Consider the following 21,472-nt stretch of genomic DNA (forward strand, 5'->3'; position numbering starts at 1 on the left):
AGTCATTTCCATTTTCGTGAACATGGATTTAAGTAGAATGTATATCCCTAATCCTAAAAAATGGATACAATTTTATGATACCATTGGGATACAAAAATATAACCCATCTGCACATCTGAAAAAACAAGCTTACAATAACCAAGTTGGTGGATCATTAACTGGAACTTCGAAATCATTTATGATTCCTGTGGGTACAATGTCCACAAACAAGACTGATTTATCGAAAGATGTCAAGGTCAAATTAGTGTCAACAAGCGAACAATTTCTCGAACAAGCCAAAGAAGAAGTCGGAGACACACACGGTTTGAAAAGAAAAGGATCGAAAAAAAATATTCATTCTATAAAAAAACCTCGACAAAGTAAGACGAAGTTGAGTAAGGAAAAGGACAAACCGAGAAAAAATCCCAGATCAGCAAAACAAACGAAGTCAGGACTTCCGCAAAAATCTAAAGTCATATATAAAGATATTTTGAATAAAAAATAATGGCCTCGTTTACCACCGACGAAATGCAGGAGGCACAACCAAGCGGACTTGACATTTTCTCTATCCCTCCTTATCAGACGGCCGTGGAACGTATGTATTATCAAGACGTTCGAACTAATTCACAATTGAGTGGAAACACACCCTTAGAATTTAACGTTTCTGGACAAAATGGGTTAGAATATGTTGATTTGAAGAGAACAAAATTGTATGTAAAAGCTAAAATAAAGAAAGCAGATGGATCTTCTTTAACAGAGACGGAATATGTTGGACCAGTGAATTTGTTTTTACACGCAATGTTTGCACAAGTAGACGTTACATTACAGGGGAAACTTATTTCGACAGCCACCAACCAATATCCATATAAAGCAATGATACAAACATTGTTGTCTTATGGGAGTGATGCTAAAAAAACTCAATTGGGTGCACAACTTTGGAAGAAAGACACACCCGGATATGTTGATGCCAATGATGTAAAGGGTTCTGGAAATCAGGCTTTGTATGAGCGCTTTAAGCTATTTGCAGGATCAAAAACATGTGACATGGAAGGTCCCTTACTTAACGACCTATGTAGTATTGATCGCTTTATAGTTAATCAAGTACCTATCAGTGTAAAATTGTACAGATCAAGACCTGATTTTTGTCTCGTAACAGCAGAAGAAAATCCAAATTTTGAAGTGGTCATTGAAGATATCGTTCTGAAAGTTTGTAAATTACAGATAAACCCAGCAGTGATAGTGGCTCACGCTCAAAAATTACAATCAACCAATGCAAGATACCCCTTCACAAAATCTCAGATCATACCTATGAACATTCCAAGTGGTACTTTGAATATTAACTTTCCAGATTTATTTCTTGGGTCATGTCCAGCTCGAGTTGTAATTGGATTTGTTGATGCCGAAGCTGCTGCAGGTAGTTACATCACAAACCCCTTCAACTTTGAGCATTTTAACCTGAAAAACATTGGATTATACGTGAATAACATACCCGTTTCAGGTAACATTTTACAGATCAATTTTGACGCTACCACTGGTCAAACGATCATACCGGCGTATACAAAATTATTCCAAATAACAGAAAAAGAATCTCGAGATTCTGGTAATCAAATCACCCGAGAAGACTTTGCTAAAGGATATGCATTGTACTGTTTCGAATTAGAACCAGAATTTGGAGAAAGTGCACACTATTTAACCTTATTAAAACAAGGAAATGTCAGACTAGAAGCTCAGTTTGGTACTGCTCTTTCAAAAGCAATCACCTGTTTCATATATTCAGAACAACAGGGGATGTTTGGTATAACGGCAACTCGCACTATCGAAATAGAATGAATACAAATCAGTTAAAAAGTATTTTTTCCTGTGATGGAGATTTAAAGAAACGAGTGGTTGGTATTTTTGCCTCAGATCAAATACCAAAAAATGTACGTGAACTAACTGGATTTATTGTAAACACGGATCCAATATCTAAACCAGGTCAACACTGGATTGCCTTTTATGTGAACAAACAGCGAGAGCTAGAATGTTTCGATTCATATGGTAATTCGTCAGATCTTTATTCTTCTTCAATCAAACATTTCATAAGAAGATATGACAAAGTGACATTTAACAATAAACGTCTCCAGGGAGACAAGACGTCTGTGTGTGGTCAATATTGTGTTTTTTTTCTATGGTGTCGTATCAAAGAAAGGCTGTCGATTGTAAAAATAGGAGAGCGTTTTACAAGTGACTACGACTTAAATGATCGATTTGTATTTGACTTTGTAAATGATAAATTGTCTCAATGTGTAATGCTTGTAGAACAATCTCAGATATGTATCAGTAAAAATAAGTGCTAATAAAAGATATTACTCACCTCTGTACTTGTTTCTCATTTGTCATTTAAAAAAAAACAAACATTCACCATACATATTACCTTATTATTACTTCAACCTTCAAACAGGATGGAAGGCTTGAAAAAACAGCACGCAACATTAAAATTCGAATCACCTACATCAATTTTTATGGTTGGTCCTTCCGGATCTGGTAAGACCATGTTGACAAAACACCTTCTTGAACAAGCAGATGGGATGTTTCAAACCCCACCATCAAGTATATTTTTCTGCTATTCGATTTGGCAACCATTGTATTCTGAAATGCAACAGAGTGTATCATCAATCTTATTTCACAAGGGTCTCCCCACCATGGACCAGATAAATGAATGGGGAAGTGAACAGGGACATAAACTGTTAGTATTTGACGATCTTATGATGGAAGCAGCTGATAGTATGGAATTAGTGCATATTCTTTGTGTTGGCTCTCATCATCATAATATAACAATTCTTCATTTACTTCAAAATGCCTTCCCAAAATCAAAATCAATGCGGACGGCTTCATTGTCCGTTCATTATTTTATACTCATGAAAACAAAAAGAGACCTTTTACAAATCAATACTTTAGGTAGACAAATATTTCCTGGAAAATTGAAATACTTTATGGATGCTTACAATAAATCAACGAGCAAACCTTTTGGTTATTTGGTTCTTGATTTAAGTCTCAAAAGCGACGAATAATATCAGTTGCGTACTAATATTCTACCAGGACAGATCCCCATTGTTTATCTTCCTGAAAAATGAAGAAGTATGAAGCTTTAGTCAAGTATTTAATGGAATCAAAACAAAGAAAAAAAGTTATATCAACCTTATCAAATACCCAACTACAGGTCATTACAGAAATTGTTTTCAACGTTATACAAGGAGTATGTCCTCTCTCAGATAACGATATAAATACGCTAAGAAGACACAGAGCAGCCATTCGTAGATTAACCGTTTCGAAATTAACACTGAAAGAGGGACGGATTCGTTTGCAGAATATCAGTAGAGTTTTACCAATTTTACTTACATCATATATGAAATATGTCGCGTGAAATGGTGCTTATTCCTAAATATAAGTATGATAGACTAATTAAAGACGTTGAAAACAAACCACTTAATGATGAACATCGTGACAATAAAAACCAAGAAGACTATACTGAAGAAACTGTTACCACAAAAAGCGACATTAAACCACAAAACAAGGACGATGTAGAAGGACAAAAAATAAATAAGGATAAACATCAAGAGACAAAAATACACAACGAAAATTTAAATGGGATTGAAACCGAAAAATCTCAGTCATATTTAAAAATGAAACCTTCAACATTTCTCAAAGTCAAACAACCTAAAAGCAAAATGAGGAATGCAGGTGTAAAAAGGTCACAAACAAGAACAAAATGGTTGACATTTAAAATGTGAGTGGTATGTGAGGAATGTTTACAACGGAATGTGTGGAATACCTGATATTTATCAATATATAAGAGCCGCAATCTGTTTACATTATTATTCACATCAGCCATGGCCGATAGTTTTCTTCAATTTTTAAAACAACGTTATCCTAAAGGAAACGAACAGCTTGAAAGATTGTTTAAAGACTTTAACGAGAAATTAAATAATTCTGAATTCAGCGATTGTGATGAAGAAGCATTGGTTCGGGCAGCTGACACATCAGAATCACTTTACCATCGGAAAAGGAAATCAAATGAAACGATTCCACAACGGGAAAAGAAAGCGCTATATCAATGTGACTTATGTGATGCAGAATTTACTAAAACATGCAACCTATCGCTTCATATGATCACACACACAAGGAAGAGATATGAATGTAATACATGTAGCAAAACCCTATCATGTTTAGAGAACTTGAAAAGACACGAGAAAATGTGTATTCGCGCCTCAAAATCCCATAAAAAACAAAGACAATTTCCATGTAGACATTGTGGCTTACCTTTTGATACATACGAGGATCTTTTTGATTACATCAATGTTGAGCATCCATTGAATCAAACTGGAGGTCAGGCAGGGCAAGTCGTGGATCAAATGCGTTCAATCACAAACAGTTCTCCTCCATTATCGTCTGATCCGTCTATCAGCACCTTGAATCCGCAAATCGAAAACATAAATCATTTACCTACTGAAAAGAAAAAGAATCGTAGGGTTAAAAAATCTGCTTTGAACGATTCCATTAATCAAATTGAAATAATTCCAGAAGGAAGTGAAAAATACGATCTTTTACAATTTTTTTCGAATGTTAAAGAAGATATACAACAAATAGTCGAGTCTAGGAAAAAATATATGAGAGACATTAAATGGTATTTGAATGTAAAAGTTGAAATGGAACGTGATATTCAAGATGGTCAAACAGAAACAGTCATTCCCAGTTTTAGGAGTAGAAATTATGTGTCCTTGTTTAATGATAATGACTTAGAACATAATTTAAACGAAGCTTATCAAAAGATGCATCGAAGTCTTGAAGAATACATAAATAGAGGCTCAAATTGGATAATACGGAAAGTTGTACACTTAGAAGCAAGAACAGTAAAATACGCACCTATTAATGGTTCCTCATACATGCAGCTTCCTTCAGCCATAAAACTTTGTAAAGGTGTAATCAACATTCAAAATGATGATAATAAATGCTTCCTCTGGTCTGTTTTGGCAGCAATTCATCCGACTGATAACAACGCTCATCGTGTACATAAGTATAAACCGTTTGAAAATGAATTGAATACGACAGGACTTGATTTTCCTGTTCCAATAAAGCAGGTGGAAAAAATCGAAAAACTAAACAACCTTTCAATTAACGTGTTCGGATATGAAGGTGAACAGATTTTCCCTTTAGCTTTATCTAAATCAGGAAACGTCCATCAAAGTATTGACTTGTTGTATATATCAAACGAAAAACAATCACACTATTGTTTGATTAAGAATCTTAATAGATTTTTAAGACAAACAAACCAACATAATGCACATTTCTTTTGTCGACGGTGTTTGCATGGATTTTCAAGAGAAGACCTGCTTGTAAGTCATCAACCCTATTGTGATCAAATAGATTTTCAGAAAGTACAATATCCGAAAGAAGGAGAAAACATTTTAGAATTTAATGACTTTTACAAAGGGATAAAAATAAGTTTCACCATCATAGCTGATTTTGAATGTTTTTCAAGAAAGATGGATACAAGTTTACCTAACCCGAAGAAATCATCGATTACATCCGAAACGAAATTTGAACCATCGGGGTACTCCTACATAGTCCTATGTACGAACGATGATTATTCTAAACCACCTGTTGTTTATAGAGGAGATAACGTTATAGAACACTTTTTTGAAGACATGGCTACCGAGGAGGAATATATCAATGACATACTTGGAGAACCCGAACCTTTGATAATGAATGATGAAGCAGAACAAGAGTTTCAACTTACCACCAACTGTGAGGTTTGTCAGACACTTTTTGATGAAAATGTAATTAAAGTACGAGACCATGCACATCATGGAATAACCAGAGACCCCAGAAAAAAAGATTATACTAATTATCGTCATGCATTGTGTCAGCGGTGTAATTTAAGTTTAAAGGAACCATCGTATATTCCTGTATTATTCCATAATGGTAAAAATTTTGATACACATTTACTTCTACAAAAGGCTGATTGTTTTAAAGATAAGCCAATATCCTGTATTCCAAATAACATGGAAAAATACGTATCACTCACTATAGGAAATCTTCGCTTTTTGGACACATGTCAATTTTTAAATAGTTCTCTAGACACTCTAGTAAAAAATTTATCACAAGAAGGACCAACACATTTTCGACAGTTCAAAAAAGCGTTCCCGTCTGAAGACATAGCAAAACTTTTATTGAGGAAGAATGAATATTGCTATGATTACGTTGACTGTGAAGAGAGATTCCAAGAAAGGCAATTACCATCAAAAGAAGCCTTTCACAATCGCTTAACGGATGAACCCATTTCGGATCAGGATTATAATCACGCTCTTGAAGTTTGGAATACCATGAACATGAATACTTTGGGTGACTTTCACGATCTATATGTAATGACGGATGTTCTACTTTTAGCGGACGTCTTTGAACGATTTAGAGACATAACTATGGAAAATTATGGTTTAGATCCCTGTCATTTCTTTACGGCCCCTGGTCTCGCATGGCAAGCGGCGTTAAAAATGAGTGGGGTTTCGCTAGAATTGATTACAGACCCTATTATTTACAATCTTGTGGAACTTGGAACGAGAGGTGGAATAGCCTCTATTAACCAAAAGTATGCTAAAGCCAACAATAAATATATGAAAGATTTCGATCCTTCAAAACCATCATCGCACATATTATATACCGACTGTGGAAACCTTTATGGAGCTGCCATGATGCAACCATTACCGACGGGTATGTTTAGACTGTTGAATGATGATGAAATACGACAATTTAATATAAATGAGATTGAAAAGGATGCATCTACTGGATACATCTTAGAGGTTGATCTGGAATATCCCCCCGAACTACATGATCATCATAATTGTTATCCACTAGCTCCATCTCACAAGAAAGTTAAAATGGAAGAGCTGTCTCCTTACAGTCAAAATCTTTGGAAAGACCTTAATGGTGAAAATGCATCTAAAGTCGTCACCAAAAAACTTATCCCTACATTGGAAAATAAAGACCATTACATTCTACATTATAGAAATTTACAGCTATATCTTGAACTTGGAATGAAGGTAACCAAAATACATCAGATTGTAGAGTTTCATCAGTCAAGATGGTTGAAGACCTATATTGACTTCAATAGTCAAAAACGAAAGGAGGCTAATAATGTGTTTGAGAAAGAATTCTACAAGTTAATGAATAACAGTGTTTTTGGTAAGTAATTTTTAGGCGATGTAATGTCTAACCTTTTTTTTTTTTTATTTTCTAATAAGAAACGAAAAAAAAGTCAAACATTCAATTCATAAAAGCTGTTTTAAATGAAAATATTAATCGATCTTTTAATTGCAGGAAAGACCATGGAAGATATTCGCAGACATAGAAACGTAAAACTTATGACAGACCAAAAGAAGTTGGTAAAATATACGTCGAAACCGTCCTTTGACCATTTTCAGATATTTAACCAACACCTTGTGGGTATAGAAAACAAAAAAGTGAACATTCTTTTAAACAAACCAATCTATGTTGGCCAGGCAATATTGGACATTTCGAAAGCTTTGATGTATGAATTCCACTACAAAACAATGAAGCCCATGTATGGAGAAGATATTCGATTGCTTTTTACGGATACAGGTAAATATTTTTTTCTATTTTATGGGAATAAAAGACAAATAGTATTTTACACAAGTTATCAAATTTACTACTTCAACCATGCATGTTTCAGTTAAATAAATTTAGTCAAAAGCTGAATTATTCGACTAGTCAAAGCTAAACAATGATAAAATTCTTTTTTTTTCTTACAGACAGCTTGTGTTACGAAATCATGACAGATGATGTATACAAGGATATGGAAATCATCAAAGACCATTTCGACTTTTCTGGATATCCTCAAACTCACTATCTATTTTCAAACAAATACAAAAAAATGCCTGGAAAATTCAAGGATGAACTAGATGGTAACTAATTTTATTATTAATCGATTAACAAAAAACTTGAAAATAACAAATATTAAATAAACAAAAAAAATCAAAGAAAAAAAATATAATATCATTGCGATTTGTTTCTTATTTCACAAAAAAAAAATTTTTTTTTTATTTGAAACCTAATTTTGAACTTAATACTTGATGAATTTCGTTTTGTTTCAGGAGTTCCAATTAAAGAGTTTGTTGGATTGCGACCAAAAATGTACAGTTTGATATATGATGACGGCAACACGGAACAGGAAAAGAAAACTGCCAAAGGAATAAAAAAATGTGCCGTCAAAAAACAGTTAAAACATGCCAATTATAAAGAATGTTTATTTCAAAATGTATCGACAATGAATTCAATGAAATTGATAAAAAGTCAAAATCATGAACTCTTTGTCAACCATATTGTTAAAAAAGGTTTATCTAATTTTGATGAGAAGAGATTTTGGATTAATCATATTAAGAGTTATGCCTACGGACATTTCAAAATATGATTAAACTTTATATTAATGTTTTATCTTGTAATTTAGTATGTTATTTTATTGTAAATAAAATTTTATGAATTTTTTCATAAAAACTTTCTTTATATTAATGTTTTATCTTATAATTTAATATTTTATTTTATTGCAAATAAAATTGTATGAATTTTCATAAAACTTTTATTGGAACTGCTGAAACAAACTCATCTTACAGAGAGTACAATACAATTATTTGGTTATATCCTTCAATAAGTCCAAAAGGTCATGGTTTTCAGCTTTTCTTTTCTTAGGAGCTGTGTAAGGTGGCGGTGGGGGATGCATTTGTGTGGGTCCCCTCGAAGATGTATCTTCTGCATACCATAGAGGTGCTGGATCATATGTTGCAGATCCACTTGCTGCTGTGGGTTGTGTCCCAATGGCAGTTTTATTCTCCTCCTATAATATTTTTTATATTTATTTATTTATTTATTTTTTTTTTTATTTTTTTTTTTGCATTTTTTTTTATATTTTTTATAAGTTTTATATCTTTTTTCCATTAAAGTCGAAAGTTCTTCGAAAATGAATGCGTGCTTTGGAACAAATTTTAAGTCTTATAAGTTTTATTATAAGATCAACATTTAAAAAAAAAAACAACCCCCCTCCCTCTTTAGCTGTAAGACAGCATTTACATATTATAAAAATATCTTGATTAATTATTTTAAAAAAAAATCCCAACTTTATTAACTTTATTAAAAAAAAATCATTTTCTCACTGGTCAATCATACCACATATTTTTTAACATTTAAAAATTATTATCTCACCACATATTATGAAAATACACTTACTTTAAAATGTTCCTTCAACATTTCTAGTTGGGGAACTAGTTCGCTGAACTGTACAGCTTCCTCAAATAAGAACGATATCCGACCGCTAAAATTTGGTCTATTGTCATAGATATTTACGAAAAAGTTCCCCCTAGTAGATTGTTGAAACACAATATTTTTTTGGTTCCCAAACCGATGAGAAAATTCTTTTTGCCCATTTTTGACTTTTTCCGTGAATACAAAGCGAGAAGTGTTTTCCATGTTGAATGTAGAAATAAAGGAATGGAAAAAGCATATACCTTTATAATGTACTCTCTGTAAGATGCGGTGAAACCAACCCCTTGCCAAGAAAAAAAAAATTAACTCCACCCACCCCAAAAAGCTTCATGTCATACCGTTAGTCCGTTTTGAAGCATGAAAATTTGAATAATTATTTTGGGAAATGTTCCCACCCACAAATTTCCCGCCAAAGTCCCACAATTTATTCATACAAAAAAAAAAAAAAAAAAAAAAAAAACAATTACACATGTACATTACACAACAAACATCATAGAAGTAAATACATTGAATTTATATCACATAAAATACATACCAGAGGGGAAAAAAGACAACGCAAGAAAAGGGAAAAACAACAAAAAGCAGATCGGCACACTCTGTTGAAACCATATAATTTACCCCATGGTTTCCACGAGGGAGGAGGAGAAGCCAAGTAAAAAGACGACGTATTTAAATTGTTAAATTGTATATATATATATATTAGTTTGGTTTTTTTTCACAGCAGAAAGTTTCCCTCCCTATGGTGGGGTCTTACCACGCAGCAGATTGGAGGGGCTGGGTCCTATTTCTATATCCCGGGAATCCCTCGGGGCAACCAAGTAAAAAGACGACGTATTTAAATTGTTGAATTGTATATATATATTAGTTGTTTTTTTTTCACAGCAGAAAGTTTCCCTCCCTATGGTGGGGTCTTACCACGCAGCAGATTGGAGGGGCTGGGTCCTATTTCTATATCCCGGGAATCCCTCGGGGCAACCAAGTAAAAAGACGACGTATTTAAATTGTTAAATTGTATATATATATATTAGTTGTTTTTTTTTTCACAGCAGAAAGTTTCCCTCCCTATGGTGGGGTCTTACCACGCAGCAGATTGGAGGGGCTGGGTCCTATTTCTATATCCCGGGAATCCCTCGGGGCAACCAAGTAAAAAGACGACGTATTTAAATTGTTAAATTGTATATATATATATTAGTTGTTTTATTATTTTTCACAGCAGAAAGTTTCCCTCCCTATGGTGGGGTCTTACCACGCAGCAGATTGGAGGGGCTGGGTCCTATTTCTATATCCCGGGAATCCCTCGGGGCAACCAAGTAAAAGACGATGTATTTAAATTGTATATATATATATTAGTTTTTTTTTTTTTTTTTTTTTTTACACTGAGGAAGATACAGAGATACCAAAGCTAAGGAAATGGATTCAGGAAATTGGAGAAAGAAACGGGGAACTATAGACCACTTGATGGTTGATTTAACCTTCTTTTAAAATAACAATCGGGGAACTATAGACCACTTGATGGTTGATTTAACCTTCTTTTAAAATAAATCAATAATTAGATTAATATGAAACTGAAATGTATTGTATTTTTCCTTTTAGTTATAACACACGCAAATATAATATTCCGGAATTATTTCACTCTCCTACACATCGATTATTTATTTAGTATATCCCTTACATAATTAATCTATTTTCAACCAATCACAGTTTTGTTTTAAGGACATAACAGCGACTTAATACCAACATTTAAATACAACGTACGCAAAATTATTGTTAATTGACAAACTCATGAAAACAAAATATAAAGAATTGATGATATTATTAAAATATGATTCTTTTATATCGTAGGAAGAAAATTGAAACTAAAAATTCTAGATAAACATTTTAAATCTCCTTTACAATATGAAAAGTGTCTCTTTAGTATTTAGTCAAATCCTTTTCCCACACAGATGTCATTTCATTTTCGCGCCATTCTATATCATAACAAACAACAACAACAAAAAGAAAAAAAAACATGAACATATTCATCTTAATTTTGATAGTGCAAGTAATTGCACCACCTGCACGGAGGACTGTTAAACTGGAAGTGGGAGAATTGTGTAGATATGAAAGACAGGGCGTCGTCTTACGCTGTGGTTATGTTGGAGAAAAAACGTACATCCTGGAGCCGCAGATTGAAGTGTCGACACTAATTATGGATCGCCTTTTTGAGTCATCCACACTTGAAATTATAAATAAAGATGGTGTTACGGTACGGATAGATAACGGAGAAATGGAGTGGTGTTGCTACAGCATAAAAGGCGCAACAGCTGTTTTTGTTGCAGATAAACAGTGTGTAAGTCTTTATGCATCATCATTGTTGACAATATGGTGTTTCTTGTTAATAAATCATTCACTGATCTTGTCCCTACAATTAGTAAAGTATTTATTCTTATTTATAAAAAAAAATAATAGATAATCAGTGGCGGATCCAGGAGGTTTGGGAGGTTGGAACACCCCCCCCCTTTTTTTTTATGATCAATGCATTTATATCAGGAAATATATTTGGATGACCCTTTACCTTGACCCTCCTCCCTTTATGAAAATGGTTGGATCCGCCCCTGATAATATTGTATGGTGAAACAAAGTAAATAAACCAACTTTAAGCCAAAAAAAAAAAAATTAAAATAATGTTAAACATATTCAGACACTGCTTAGGAGAGTTATAATTAATTGGCAATATTTATACTTAAAGCAAGTTTGTAAATGCTTACCATTGTCTTTTTTTTCAGCCTACTACAGTGAAAACTCCTTCACTCATGACAGATTACACGTCTATGGTACAACCAACAAGAACCACAACTTTGCCTGCCTCAGAAACCAAAAACACTTTGGCTTTTTCATCAACAACTTCTACCATGACTACAGAATTAAAAAATATGGTATGTATAATTATGATAGATATACCATTATTACACCCATATCACATCATCTTATTATTTTAAATAGATACAAATTGTGGTTAACTTAACATTAACATAGAGTAAAAATTAAAAAAATAATGTTTCCTATTTGTTTTTCAGACTGCTGGAACGATCATCAACAACCTGGAAGGTTGGGTAATTCCCACAGTTTCTACTTTATGTGGTAAGTTTTATAGGATATATTAATGTAAGGTAAATGTTCATAGAAACTCACTAATAGAAAAAAAAAATCATACACAAACACAAGAAATTCAGAGAGTAGGTTTTAAACAGAATTGGGACAAACTTTTTAAAGTCGATGTGTAATGATAAATACATTTAGCAAAAAAAAAAAAGAAATACAATTTAAACAAAACAAAATACAATTAAAGAAAAAAACAAACACAGAAAAGGAAAATATAATTACAAATTAAAAAAAAAACATTGAGCAGAAAAGTAAATTTAAAAAAAAATAACTATCTTTTATTTTTTTTCCCTTTCAGTGGTTCTTGTTATAGCATTTGGAGCTATGTTGTATTGTGCTTTTAAAAAAACTAGCATTCACATTATAACTTGTGGCAGAAAAAATCAATAATTGAATGTGGCAGTCATGACATTTGGACATTCTTTTTTTTTTCAGTTTTAATTATCCTTTTGAGTAGTACATCTTTAATCCTATTTAAATATCAAAAGAAAAGGACAGTAAAAATTCAACAATTTCAAATGGAACAATTTCCACTGGATCGACGTCAAAATGATGAAGAAATTTCTTTAGATGACACTTCAGATGTAGTTTTTAGTAAATAATTCATGTAATTTTTACAGAGTATATATTGGCTGTGGTAATGATTATAGTGGCTACAATAGAAATAATCAGAAAATTTAGAATTAGACTTCAAAATTTGCTACACCGTTTGGAAAATCCTACAGCACAACAAGATGATCAACTGCAAGCTGCCCTACCTCCTCAAGACCAACCCATCGCTCCACTTCCTGCTCAGATTCAACCACAACCTGTTCAAAATCAACCCCAACTCGCTCAGAATCAACCACAACCGGCCGAGAATCAACCACAGCCCTTAAGAAGGTCTCAAAGGCAAATAACACCTGTTATGAGACTAAACTTATAGTAATTTTTTTTTGGTATTTTTGTTTGTCTGGGTAAATTTCTTTTTGAGAGTTCAGTAATGTTTCAGTCATGATTAAAAAAAAAAATGTATTTTTCCACTACCTATAAAAAAAATTTAGTTACAATTTAAACAATTATTTTCTATATATATATAGTTTTATTTTTTTTTTAATATTGCCGACTTTTATACGATAGATGTCTTAACATACATTTTTTTTTTTTTTACTTAACATGTAATGTTAAAGCTTAAGTACATAAAAAAAAAATTACTTTCCCGCCTTTTTCCACAAATATTCGCGCCAATTCTAAAAGAAAGTTTTCGCGGTCTTTTCTTTTATATGAAGGGTGGGTCTGTTTCATGTTTTCACATTAATCAATTTTAAGTGTCATGTTACACCTTCTGTCTTGACCATGTTGACATAAGCTAAATAAATGGGAATTATAATTATGATAGATAGTGTTTATGAAAATAGTATTTGTTGGATCTCTTGACCATGTTGACATAAGCTAAATAAATGGTTGGGAATTATAATTATGATAGATAGTGTTTATGAAAATAGTATTTGTTGGATCTTGCACTTGACAGGTTTTTAGACATCTTCTTTTATGTTATACATTCCAGTTTGATTTTTCAGAGAGAAACCTTCATACTTTTGATTGTTTAATTAATCTCTATAGATCTTGTTTTTACATAGGGTTCAATTTATCCAAGCTTTAATTTTAAGAGAGAAACATTCACTCTTTTGATTGTTTAATTAGTCTCTATAGATCTCGTTTTACATAGGGACCAATTTATCTGAGTTTAGTATATTGTTACATTTTTATGGTTTTGTTGTGTTAAAGATATCTTTTTATTAAACAGACTTTTTTATATGATCATGTGTATACTTTGATTGTTTTGTTGTTTTTTTTTTGTTTTTTTTTAAATCTCATTATGCATTGGGAATCATTTATTCTAGTATGACATATTGCTGCATTTTTTTTTTCAAAGATCAATTTATGTCCTTTTATTTAGACCTTTTACCAAAAAAAAAAAAATAAGGTACTTGTTTTATACTTGATGCTTTATAAAAGGTTTAACATATGTTAATTAAGTAAGCTCAATATATTTTATCTCAGGTTATGTGTTTTTTTTTTAAATTTACTGATGTTTTACATGGTGCTAAAGATTGATCATCTGTATGTTGTCATATATTGTGTTTTTTTATAGTCTATTTTACACCATGTGATAAGTGCCAAAATATAGTGTAAATACATAGTAGTATTCATTGCATTATTTACCTGAAGTCATAACTTCATAATAGCATTCATCACATTATTGTCCTCGGGTTACATGTTTTTGAATGATATATGGTATTACATATTGATGTTTTACAACAATACATTGCATAATTTTTTCAATTCATATAATTCTTTAATCAAACAAGATCTCAGGTAACGCAAGTCAGTTATATTGTTTTTTAAAACAAGAATAATGTGATGTCTTTTAATATATATATAGTTTAGATGTTTACTTGAAAAATAATTTAGACACTTGAAACAGTGATGTTAAATGTGAATAAATTTAAATCTGTTTTAATCATCTTTTCTTTTTTCCAAGCCATTTACTAGCTGTCTAAACAGCATACAAGTTTCTATACTCAAAAAGTGTTTACCATATATTCGTAAAACAAAATAGGATGTCTTTACACCATTCCAATAAATGACCTTGCAACATTTCGGTCAACAACATTCTTATTATTGTAAGTTCAAAAAAGTAACATAAAATCAACATTACACCGGTACATACATTCCTATGGTTAAGGTTACAACATTCTTGATGACACCATTCTGACAATTGCTGGAATGTCACTTATTTGAACTTTGATTGACCTCTTACTGTTTTACAACGTGTACCACAATTGCTGGAATGTCTGGAATGTGTTCCAGAACGTGTAGTAGTATACTACTTATGTGACATTGAATGGATTTGAAATGTTTAATTAAGAATAATATTCTATTAATACAACTTTTATTTTGTTTACAATATTTGATATATTTTTATCCTATTCAATAATAAACAGGTATGTCACATATCTATCTTATTTTCTGAAAATGCTTCAACCAATCAGATTTCGTCAGCGAGTATCTTACACACGCCCTAATAATCTAACTTTTCGAGCTTGCACGTGTAAAGGGATAATATTGATAATTCTATCAATTGGGAGATATGCACGCATTATTATGGCTAAAAGACGCAATTAATTGCTACTTATATAACTTGTAAAGATATATCATAGCCAATGGGACAACTGTCGGCTGTTTGCTTGGGTCCTGACACCGCATAGGGTTAACCATGGGGTTTTTCCATATTATTGTTTCCTCTATTTTTCAGTTATAAAGCAATGACGACGACGTACATTATCAAGTTTCGTGGAAGCAAGAAGGAATGGAATAGGCTGCTGGAAAGCAGTCATCCGTCAACAGAAGAATATAACTATTACAAACAAGAATTGAAGATTGCCACCTTCGAACGAACGAAAGAGATGGTGGAAATGATAGAGGGTCGGGGTGTTGAGTTCATCCTCATCCACCCCGACCCCTATCCCTCTCCTGAAGAAGAGACTCGAAGGAGGGAGGAGGAGAAGACGAGGAAAAGTGAAGAAAAGAAAGAGAAGAAAATAATCGTAGAAAAGATAACAAACACAAACGCCGATTGAATAACAATGTTGCTATATTCGTACATAAAACTCAACACAGGCTAAAAACATGGGATAAATATATCTCAAAGACGTTTGAGCGACGCAGAATATCTCCTTTTATCAAAAGGATTACAATTTATTCCTACACCTTCAAATAAAATGGCAAAATCGGATGTATTGAAAGATTTTAATGAAATGTGCAGGAAAATGAGGTGTCGCTATTCATACCACAACACTAATGACACAATTCATCCACATCATCCATTCAGATTGCAAACATACCACAAACCACAATTGTGCTGCAATACGCTTGAAAATTATATTGATCAAACCAAACTTGAATTATCCTCACTGCACATTCGAAATTTTAGAGATAACCTGACTAGTGCCGAGAGACCTCCCTCTGAATGTCTACTATGTAGCTTCGATATAATTCAAATGTTTACAAATAATCCTATTGATGAAATAATGCCCGCAGTAAAAAAAAAAACGCCTTTAATAACTGACAAATCACAATTCAAAATTAATTCTTTACCTACAGACAATTTGATTTATCTTTTTTGAATCAATACTGCGAAACAATGTTTTTGAATTCAATAATATCCTATGAAAAAAAAAACCAGATATGTGCAGTTATTGGAGCTATTCCTTCCCCACAAGTTGCAACATATTTGTGTATCAAATTCTAAACGACATATTGTCAAAATTTAAGTTTAGAAAACAAATATTCTACATCGGAAGATAATATGGATGATGGCATTATAATTGTTGATGGACCTTATAGTCAATTGACAGAATTATTTGAGGTGGCAAATAGCCACCAGCAATATTTAATATATTAAAAGTTCTGTGAGTACGTATACAGCTGGAATCTGTTCTAATATTTTTATTCTTACGCAAAACATGTCTCATGTAAGTAACTTTGTCAACAAATAAATGTGGATTTGGAGTAAATGCATTTTTTGTTTCATAGATTTGCCTTCTAGACATTAATCATTTCAATGTGTGTATGATTTAATCTTTTAGTGTGATGGGAAATCGTGTTGAACTTAGAAATCTAACATTTGACATGCCAAAAATATTGTGTTGTTATGGCTGTGAAGAAGGAATACAGACTGAGAAGAAATGACAAAGATCTGAAGCAGTTTACAGCACAGTATCATAGTTAAGTACCACTACGGTATAAAACAGTTGCCAATAAGGCAGCAATGCAACAACAAAACTAAGAACTATTGTTCTAGATAATACGAATAAGAAATAAAGTATATTTCATGTATTTGTGCTACTTTTTCATGAATGAGCATATTTAGGCGATATGCTCTGAAAAACCTTTGAATGAAGTCTTCTTATTGGTATAGCGATAAGTTCACTCAATAGGGGTCCAGTATATGTTACATAGTCGCACAATTTTACCATATATGGAAATGTGTATTTGTAAACCTTGTGCGAAAAATCTGTCTTCACGTACTTACTGTTTTTGTCAGTATATACATTAATCATCTCCCAAGTATCGAAACTTGTAACCAGAATTACAAGTACAAAACTCTGACTGTTTATATTTGTCTTCAGTAGACAGTATAGCCATCTATCGCATTTTGGTTTTTCTACTTCCAATAATGGTTCAGATCAGTTTGTAGATGTGTTAAGTATGAGGTACAAAATCACATTAACTAAGTAGTGTGACGTGTACACAGGGTAAGCGTGTCTGTTTCTATTTAGAATGAGTCCGTTACCAGTTTGATACTTGATCCAAAATTGCTCTATTTACAAAATGTATAACAAATAATCTTTATTCAAATATATACGTCAATGAACCAAAATATGTACAACTGCTCTTTGCAATCTCTAATAAACTATCTATACAATTCTACTTTAAATATACACAACTGGTAAACATTTGTACTATTACAAATTTGTCCTGGGTCAGGAACAAACTTGTCCTCCTGGTACAATAATGTACCCTACAAGTTGACACACTTCGTCTTTGTTCCTCTGGTACAATTATGTACTTTACAAGGTGGACACTTGTCCTATACAGTATAATACGGTTCCGCTTGTAAATGTTCAAGTCCGTATTTATAACAGGCACCGACCTGTTCTTTATTACACTTGGTAATAATAACACAATGTCTAATATATAAGAGACAGCGATCTCGAATATAAACGTACCGTACCTTGGTCTTATGTCTCTGAAGACTTTATGACAATCGACCCTGAGCTAGGATTCTCTCCTGCTTATGTACCCCAATTTAAACTACCATTCTTGAAGGAGGGGTGTTCTACCAAAGTGCCTCGTTACTCGTATCTGAGTTTCCTAAGGAACGCCCCTTTACATTGAACCTGACCCAAAGATTACCCGCGAATCATCTTACTCTTTTCTATGTTTTATCAAAGTAAATACAAATGCATTAAATAAGGCTCCTGCCGAACTGTTACCAATGTAAACAATTTAACCATAGATACACAATCATCACAGTAGAATGTAGAATGTATACGTGAATCGGCACCTTGACCTGAATCTTCATTGAGTTAGCAGACACCTGATTTGGAAGTGCACATGTTATCCTTAAGGTAATCCTTTGCGACATATTTCATTTACTCTGACTGCCAGAGACGACTTTAATCCACACCTGAATATTTGACTCTTCATCCTGGCAACGACGAAATTATTTAGCATACAGAGAAAATAATTTTGTCGATGCTAATATACATACCTTCGTTGATTTTTTTACATAAATAAGGGCGTTAGTTTTCACTTTGAATTGTTTTACATTGTCATATCGGGGCCTTTTATAGCTGACTATGCGGTATTGGCTTAGCTCATTGTTAAAGGCCGTTTGTGTCATTTTGGTCTTTTGTGGATAGTTGTCACATTGGCAATCATACCACATCTTCTTTTGTTATACTAACTACACAGTAAAGGTCTAGTAGCCCTTTTAAGTAGCTTTGATATTTGATATCCATTAAATCATTTTTAATCATATGAAAATAGCCACGTAAACAGTCGTTGTACAATTGTTCATCGGTGAAGCGTTAGGTTACACAGGTAAATAAATTTGTCGTTTCTAGTGTCTAGCGTTGTGGTAACGAGATCCTCCCCGGCAACTAACATGACCCTTTTAAAAAACGATTATTAAATAATATGTTTTTTAAGTAGCTTTGATATTTGATATCAAATCAAATCAAATCAAATATTTTATTGTCATATAAACTTTACAGTTTGTGACCAACATATATTAATACAATAAACACAATAAACATATATACATACATATTAAACATACAAAATATCAACAGCATTAAAATGTATAACAACAAACAAGTTGTTAAGAGTCCCCTGCCCTCAGTTCTAATGACTTTTTCAAGAAGGATCCTAACTTATTTGTTTGTAAAGGCGATGATGGATTTAGTAAATAATGAATTTTTTCTTCTTCATTTAAATTATTAAAGTTATTATTTTCTGTACATATGTGATGAAAAAATTCATTTCTTAGAGTTTTATTATACTCACAATATAGTAAAAAATGTTTCTCATCCTCTAGTATTTTACATTTATGGCAAAGACGTTCCTCTCTTGGGATTTTAAAATATCTCCCCTTTTCAATCAAGAGGGAGTGATCACTTATTCTAAATTTAGTGATTAATCTCCTTATCTGAAAATTAGATGTATTTAGATAATATTCTAGTTTGTAATCTTTTTTAAGTTTTTTATAGAGAAAAAATTTACTTTTATCATCGATGTTTTGAAATTTATTTTGGATTAAATCTTCATATCTATTTTTCATTTTTAACTTTATATCGTTTTTTATTTTATTTACATCTTTTATGTCCTTACAAGTAGAAAGAATATTAAGGTCAACGTTAGTCTCTTTTGACAATATTTTTAGCATATGTATACCATGAGTAAGTTCCTGTCAAATCTAGAGACTGTGCTAGAGAAAAAGCTTCCTTTAACAATGGATTAATATTATTATTATATAGTCTAGCTAAATATAAAAGGGTTTGTGTTTTAATAAAGCATTCTATAGGCAATCTTCCTAATTCAACTCTTGCTCCTAAATTGGATGCATTTTTTCTTATCCCTAGAGTAGATTTACAAAATTTAAGATGCATATTTTCTATGGGGGTTTTGTCTATAAAATCAAGTTGATTAATTTCTTTTCCTGAAGTTAAGGCTCTGCTTTTGGCTCGATGAAAAGAAATATATGTATCCAAATATGTTACTTCTGAATTATAGGTCATAATTGGTTTTACTAAAGAATCAAAAAGATTATTTGCTACTTTTATAGGTAGATTATTCAATGATTTAGTATATGATTTTATTGCAAAAAATACTTTTTTTGCTTTTTTTGTCAGCTCTAAAGTACTTTGTGATAAATTTCCATTACATTTTATCAACATTCCCAAAAATGAATATTCTGTTACACTCTCTATGGCTTTATTCTCCAAGTAAATATGTGATGTTTCACTTTTATGTTTTGACTGACTAAAAATCATGGATTTAGTTTTGTTTGTATTCAAAGAGAGTTGCCATTTGTTACAATATAATTTAACGTTATTTAAACTGTTTTGTAGACCCTCTTTTGATTCTGACAGGATTAAAAGATCATCCGCAAAAAGAAGGCATCCTACCTTACTATTTATAAGTTTAAGGGGACTTGAATCATTTCCCTCAAAATTTTTTACAATATCATTTATAAAGACATTAAATAAAGTGGGACTTAGTGTGTCTCCCTGTTTAACCCCTCTTGCAATATTAAAATATTCTGATACATTATCTTTATATTTTAAAGATGATTTTCCTTTTTGAATTTTCCTCGGAGTTCAGTATTTTTGTGTTTTTACTTTTTAGTATTTAAGTATTGTTGTTTTATAACTCTATAAAAAGACTTGCCAACTCCCATTTTACATAATTTATAAAGTAAAGCAGTTCTCCATACTGAATCAAAAGCCTTTTTCAGATCTATGAAGCAGGCATAAATCTTTTTTTTCTCTTTATGTAAATATTTATTAATCAAGGACTTTAATAAAAAGATGCTATCAGCTGTTCTGTGATTTTCTCTGAAACCAAACTGACAATCACTTAATTGTTTGTCAACAATCTTGATTAGCCTATTATTTAATATGGCATTAAAAATTTTTGGTAGATTACTTATAAGAGAAATGCCTCTATAATTATTAGGGTCTAACTTGTCACCTTTTTTATGTAAAGGGATCATGAAAGATAATTTCCAAGAATCTGGATAATTACCTGTCTTTAAAATCAAATTAAAAACTTTTACAATAGAATTAATAATCACAGGTTGTGAGTGTTTGAGTATTTCATTCACAATTCTATCTGGACCTGCTGATTTGTTTACTTTAAGGTTTGAAATGACCAGTTTTACTTCAGCAAATGTAATTGGTGCATCAGTTTCCATATTCAATTCAATATTATC

General features: G+C 32.0%; 2 protein-coding genes and 1 long non-coding RNA gene across 4 annotated transcripts; 2 read left to right on the forward strand and 1 right to left on the reverse strand.

Annotated features, from left to right (window-relative positions):
• The first annotated feature begins 483 nt into the window (after positions 1-483).
• On the forward strand, positions 484-1,809 carry LOC139484402 (uncharacterized protein F54H12.2-like). The gene has a single exon (XM_071268137.1). It carries the CDS (start codon positions 484-486, stop codon positions 1,807-1,809), a length of 1,326 nt encoding a protein of 441 aa, XP_071124238.1.
• A 6,122-nt stretch (positions 1,810-7,931) lies between these two features.
• Positions 7,932-13,673, reverse strand: LOC139486357 (uncharacterized). The gene is made up of 2 exons (XR_011655562.1): positions 13,624-13,673; positions 7,932-12,183 (listed from the first exon to the last, which is right to left on the reverse strand). It is a non-coding gene; the product is annotated as an uncharacterized lncRNA (long non-coding RNA).
• On the forward strand, positions 11,477-14,932 carry LOC139486346 (uncharacterized). 2 transcript variants are annotated; one of them, XM_071271215.1, is made up of 4 exons: positions 11,477-11,617; positions 12,054-12,203; positions 12,345-12,408; positions 12,865-14,932. In XM_071271215.1, the coding sequence occupies exons 1-4, from the start codon at positions 11,477-11,479 to the stop codon at positions 13,029-13,031; spliced, it is 522 nt and encodes a 173-aa protein (XP_071127316.1). In that variant the 3' UTR covers positions 13,032-14,932. The 2 variants fall into 2 exon arrangements, with proteins under 2 accessions (XP_071127316.1, XP_071127317.1); XM_071271216.1 differs by having other exon boundaries at positions 12,728-13,446.
• The last annotated feature ends 6,540 nt before the right edge of the window (positions 14,933-21,472 follow it).

The sequence above is a fragment of the Mytilus edulis genome, chromosome 8 (genome assembly GCF_963676685.1).
Source record: "Mytilus edulis chromosome 8, xbMytEdul2.2, whole genome shotgun sequence".
Classification (NCBI taxonomy): domain Eukaryota; kingdom Metazoa; phylum Mollusca; class Bivalvia; order Mytilida; family Mytilidae; genus Mytilus; species Mytilus edulis.